A 5,913-nucleotide genomic window follows, 5' to 3' on the forward strand; every position below is an offset into this window, starting at 1 on the left:
CCAGCAAAGGCACCTCCAATCGTTTCGCCAAAAGGAAGAACAAGATGCAATGGCGCGAGGACTCGCTCATGGCTATTGCTGACCACAAGGGTGGTCGGAAGCCCGCGGAGGGCACTCCGAACCACTTCGAAAAATTACTCGAGGGGCCATGCTCGAACCACGCCTTCTCGGTTAAGCATCTACTCAAGGATTGCAGCCTCATGCGGTGGTTCCTGTCCAAAGGCTCCAACAAAGGGGAGCAAGGAAAGGACCCTGCCCCCACCGCAAATGATGTCGAGGAGAAGGACAATGACTTTCCGATGCCAGACGGCTGCCTTATGATCTTTGGAGGATCAGCGGCCTACGACTCCAAATGTCGTCAGAAGGTCTTGTGCCGTGAGGTCTACATTGCCGAACCGGCCACACCTCCCTTCCTCCAGTGGCCAGAGTCTACCATAACCTTCGATTAGACTGACCATCCGGATAGCATCCCACACCCGGGAAGATATCCGCTCGTGGTCGACCCGATCGTCGGCCCGAAGTGGCTCACTAAAGTACTAATGGATGGAGGCAGCGGCCTCAACATCATGTACGCCAAGACGCTCGATGAGATGGGCATCGATCGGACACGCCTCTGCCCTACCAGAGCACCTTTCCATGGCATCATGCCCAGAAAGTAGGCCATGCCGCTTGGGCAGATCGATCTACCTGTTACCTTTGGGGATCAGTTCAATTACAGGACTAAAACCCTCACCTTCAAGGTGGTTGGGTCCCCCAAAACTTTCCACGTCATCCTAGTACGTCCATGCTACGCGATGTTCATGGCCGTCCCCAACTATACATATCTCAAGCTAAAGATGTTGGCCCCCCTCGGGGTCATCACCGTTGGCACCTCCTTCCAGCGCGCCTATGAGTGCGAAGTCGAGTGCTACGGTCACGCCGCAGCAATCGTCGCCTTCGGGGAGCTTGCCACCCTCAAGGAGGAGGTCATCGAAGAAGCGCCCAATGCCAAAAAGTTGACCGGGTCATTCGAGTTGGTAGAGGGCTCTAAAGAAGTCCTCGTAGACCCTAGGAGCACCGAGGGCAAAATGGTATGCATTGGTACCATGCTTTCCTCCGAATAGGAAGGCGCGCTCGTTGACTTCCTTCATGACAACAAAGATATCTTTGCATGGAAACCCTCGGATATGCCAGGCATTACAAGGGAGGTCGTCGAGCATACCTTGAAGATCCACCCAGGCTCCAAGCCGGTGAAGCAACGCCTACAAAACTATCGGCAAAGAGATAGCAAAACTATCAGCTACCGGATTCATCAAGGAAGTATACCACCCAGAGTGGTTAGCTAATCCCATTCTTGTATGAAAGAAGAGTGGGAAATAGAGGATGTGTGTAGACTATATGGGTCTCAACAAGGCATGCCCAAAGGATCTATTTCCTTTACCACGCATAGACCAAATAGTAGACTCTACCTTGGGGTGCGAAACCCTCTGCTTCCTTGATGCGTACTCTGGGTATCATCAAATCATGATGAAGGAGTCTGACCAGCTCACGACATCTTTCATCACCCCCTTTGGATCGTTCTGCTATGTTTCAATGCCATTCAGTCTAAAGAACGCTAGGGCTACGTACTAGCGTTGTATGCTCAAATGCTTCGGGGACCTCATCGGGCGAATCATTGAGGCCTACGTTGACGACATTGTAGTTAAGTCCAAATAGGCTGACCACCTCATTACCAATCTTGAGCAGACCTTTGCAAAGCTCTGAGCGAATGGCATCAAACTCAATATCGATAAATGTGTTTTCGGGGTCCCAATGGGCATGCTGCTCGGCTTCATCATCTCTGAACGTGGCATCAAAGCCAACCCAGAGAAAATCTCAGCCATCACAAGGATGGACCCAATTTAGAACATAAAGGGGGTTCAGTGAGTCATAGGGTGCCTTGCCGCACTCAGTCGATCCATCTCATGCCTCAGCGAATGATGTCTCCCTCTTTATCGACTCTTGAAGAAAGCCGACCGCTTCGAGTGGACATCCAAGGCCTAGGAGGCACTTGACATGGTCAAACTACTTCTAACAAAGGCCTTGATCTTGGTTCCTCCAAGTGATAGAGAATCCCTCCTACTATACATAGCGGCTACCACGCAGGTGGTTAGCGTCGCCCTGGTAGTGGAGCGGGAGGAAGAGGGGCATGCCCTCAAGGTGTAGCACCCTGTGTACTTCATTAGCAAGATACTATCCGACTCTAAAACCCGCTACTCCCAAATCTAGAAGCTCCTATACACCATCCTCATCACCAAGAGGAAGCTACGCCACTACTTCGAGTCACACCCGGTGACGGTCGTGACGTCGTTCCCCCTCGACGAGGTCGTCCAAAGCCAAGACGCCATGGAAGGAACCACAAAGTGGGCGCTCGAGTTGATGGATCAGGGCATTACATATGCCTCCTGAATGGCGATCAAGTCCCAGGTGTTGGTGGACTTCATCACGGAATGGACCGAGGTCCAAACACCATCGGTGGTCATTGATCAAGAGTGCTAGATGATGTACTTCGATGGATTGCTGATGAAGAAGGGTGCCGGTGCGGGACTGGTCTTCATATCGCCCCTTGAGGTACGCATGAGGTACATGGTTCATCTCCATTTTCCCTCATCCAATAATGTGGCTGAGTATGAAGCACTCATCAATGGCCTACGCATTGCCATCGAGTTGGGCATTCGACACCTCGACATCCGAGGCGACTCCCAGCTGGTTGTCAACCAAGTCATGAAGGATTCAAGCTATCATGATGCCAAGATGGCTACGTACTACCAAGAAGTTCGACGACTGGAGGACAAATTCGACGGCCTCAAACTCAATCACATCCTAAGATGCCTCAAAGAGGCGGCCGACGTGCTTGTGAAGGCGGCATCCGGCCAGGAGCCAGTACTAATAGGTGTCTTCGCCAGCGACCAACATAAGCCCTCAGTGCGCTACGAAGGGTCAAAATGGGCCAACGACGGTCCATCCGATCTAGCCTCGGGGGCTAACCAACCGACGGCTCCGTCCAACCCCAAGGTTATGGAGCTTGAAGAGGATCCAGCAATAGAGCCCAACCCTCTGGTTGACTGGAGAACACTCTACCTTGACTACCTCCTCCATGACATGCTGCCGTTGGACAGGACAGAAGCTCAATGACTCGCACGTCACGCCAAGTCCTTCGTTCTTGTAGAAGGTGAACTCTACAAATGAAGCCACACCAGGATCCTATAGGTCTACATTCCTATTGAGTAGGGGAAGCATTTGTTGGGCAATATCCATGGTGGGGTATGTAGACACCACGCCACTCCTAGAACCTTGGTTGGAAACGCATTTCGACAGGGCTTCTACTAGCCCACTGCTGTAGCCGACGCCGAGCAGATCATATGCACCTACGAAGGGTGTCAGTACTATGCTTGGCAAACTCACCTCCTGGCCCAGGCACTCTAGATGATCCCCATCACATGGCCCTTCATGGTCTAGGGGTTTGATCTGGTTGGGCCTCTCAAGAAGGCACCCGAAGGATACACCCACTTGTTTGTCACCATAGACAAGTTCATAAAATGGATCAAAGCTCAGCCGATCTCCGTGATCAAATCCGAGCAAGACATGATGTTCTTCCTTGACATCATCCATCGCTTTGGAGTACCGAACTCCATCATTACAAACAATGGCACATAGTTCACCAGCAAAAAGTTCCTTCAATTCTACGATGAAAACCACATCCTGGTCGATTGGGCCGCCATCGTGCACCCCTGAACGAATGGGAAGGTCGAGCACACAAACGGCAAGCTCCTACAAGGCCTTAAGCCCAGGATCTTCAATCGGTTGAACAAATTTAGCACACGCTGGGTCACCGAGCTCCCCGTGGTGCTCTAGAGCCTAAGGACAACTCCTAGCTGAGCCACCGGCTACACGCCTTTCTTCATGGTCTATGGTCCCGAGGCTGTCCTCCCAACGGACCTCAACTACGAAGCGCCAAGGATCGGAGCATACGATGAACAGGGAGCCGAGGCATCACATGAAGACGCCATGGACCAGTTAGACAAAGCCCGCAACGTCGCCCTCCTCGCTCGGCCAAGTACCAGCAGGCACTGCGATGGTACCACAGCCGACGGGTGTGGGACCGAGCCTTCAACATCAGGGACCAGGTTCTCCACCTCGTGTAGAGCAACAAGGACCGCCACAAGCTCTCCCCGCCCTGGGAGGGGCCAAATGTCATCGCGGAAGTACTCCGGCTAGGCGCCTACAAGTTGAAAACCATCGACGGTGAGGTCTTCACCAACGCCCAGAGCATTGAGTAGCTATGTCATTTTTACCCTTAAATAAATGCATACTTTCTCTTATCAGTTTTGTCATCAAAATCTTTGATCTTTCATGACATCTGACCCCTGCATGTGCGAGGGTCGGACCTCACTCGGGGGCTGGTATGAGTGCGTTTATCCTGCAAACATTCTCTTTGTTATCTTGCAAAGATTCTCTATGTTTTCCCTCTTTTCTCATGGTAAGTCCTAAGGGCTAGGATTTCAGGAATAAAATATGAGTATAACTGGTAGGATTGCGGGAAAGCCATGCCCCAGTGACTACGGTCTCCTTGCTCACCAGCGTGATCAGAATTGGCTCACCCACACTCTAAGTTTTTTGTGACCTTAACTAAGGGAAGGGTCGGAAGGCACTAAACATCTTTTACAAAAAGAGGGGGAAGAGCTGAAAAGCTGTTTACCATAACAAAATTTAAGAACTTGTTTATTTTTGCACAAATTCATCGCTTACAAAGTGATTTCATCATGAAAGTGGACTGAAGTATTCATGAATACAAAAGACTGTTCCCACGGGGGCTCCCCCCACAACTTAAACAATTACATTTTCTAATCAGTTCTACTCTTAATAATACTACGGTCGTCGTGCCACGCTCTCCATCGGTAGTGTCCTACCGCTCTATGGGATCCCGGAGGGCGCCGTCGTCTGCAACATCGAGCACCACATCGGTGATGTGGTGTCTTCGCCAGGGCATCCAGAGACTATGCCATTGTGATCAGCCGCAACCCTGACGACGGCACCTGGACAGGGGGCGCTGCCCGCTGAAGAACAGCCACCATGGCTGATGGACGTCTCTGACATCTCATCAAAATTCATGAATTGGCTGATCTGAGCGGCTGCAAGGGCGAAGCCCCCCATCGACATAGTCCTAGGTGACCTCCCCACCAACAAGGCTTGCCTAGAGAGGATTCGCCGGAAGAGGTTCCCGTACGGCTCCATCTCGACGAAGGCCTCGCGGACGATGGCAAAGCCGACAATGCTCAGCACCCTCCAGTGCGCCTCCTCCTTCGGCGAAAGTAGCCCCTTCTCAGTGAAGGCGGTCGGCACCATCTCATCTACGTTGGATGACCTCTAGCTCAACATCGCGCTCTAGATTCATGAGCGGGTCTGTGAGTTTTCCTCTCCCTGACATTACTCTCTCTCTCACTAAGGAACCGCTACGATGCACGAACACATTTGGTGAAAAGGAAGAAGGAGGGGAGGCAGCGGCTCAGGAATAGGTGAAGGAATGGGACGAGAACCCTCTCTCTCCCCCTATTTAAGGAGGAGGTGCAGCAGTTGGAGAAAGGCAAAAGGTTGGGACAAAAAACCCTCTCCCTTCCCTTATTCAATGCAGATGGGAATTTGATGCTGATGGGAATTCGAGGGGACACAATTGGACCAATGGGACGCGCCCTACACAATGAGATGGCGCTGGGTCAAACGAGACATGGCATGGGCATGGCCCACCACTACCGCACACCAGGCATGAGAAAAAGGTGCATCGGCTTGCAGGCGACTCTCTACTTCCCCAGACAGGACCCGGAAGGACCCAACGACGGAACCTCCATCAAGGGGAGCCCAATGGGCCTCCTGGGTTGATCGGACAGCCCGAGTAAA

General features: G+C 52.0%; 1 protein-coding gene across 1 annotated transcript; it reads left to right on the forward strand.

Annotated features, from left to right (window-relative positions):
• The first annotated feature begins 662 nt into the window (after nucleotides 1–662).
• LOC136534468 (uncharacterized) lies at nucleotides 663–1,103 on the forward strand. The gene has a single exon (XM_066526890.1). It carries the CDS (start codon nucleotides 663–665, stop codon nucleotides 1,101–1,103), a length of 441 nt encoding a protein of 146 aa, XP_066382987.1.
• The last annotated feature ends 4,810 nt before the right edge of the window (nucleotides 1,104–5,913 follow it).

The sequence above is a fragment of the Miscanthus floridulus genome, unplaced genomic scaffold (genome assembly GCF_019320115.1).
Source record: "Miscanthus floridulus cultivar M001 unplaced genomic scaffold, ASM1932011v1 os_1960_2, whole genome shotgun sequence".
NCBI classification, from domain to species: domain Eukaryota; kingdom Viridiplantae; phylum Streptophyta; class Magnoliopsida; order Poales; family Poaceae; genus Miscanthus; species Miscanthus floridulus.

What these genes read in the sequence shown, in the direction of transcription:
- LOC136534468 (XM_066526890.1), top strand. Translation starts at nt 663, where the DNA reads ATGCCGCTTGGGCAGATCGATCTACCTGTTACCTTTGGGGATCAGTTC.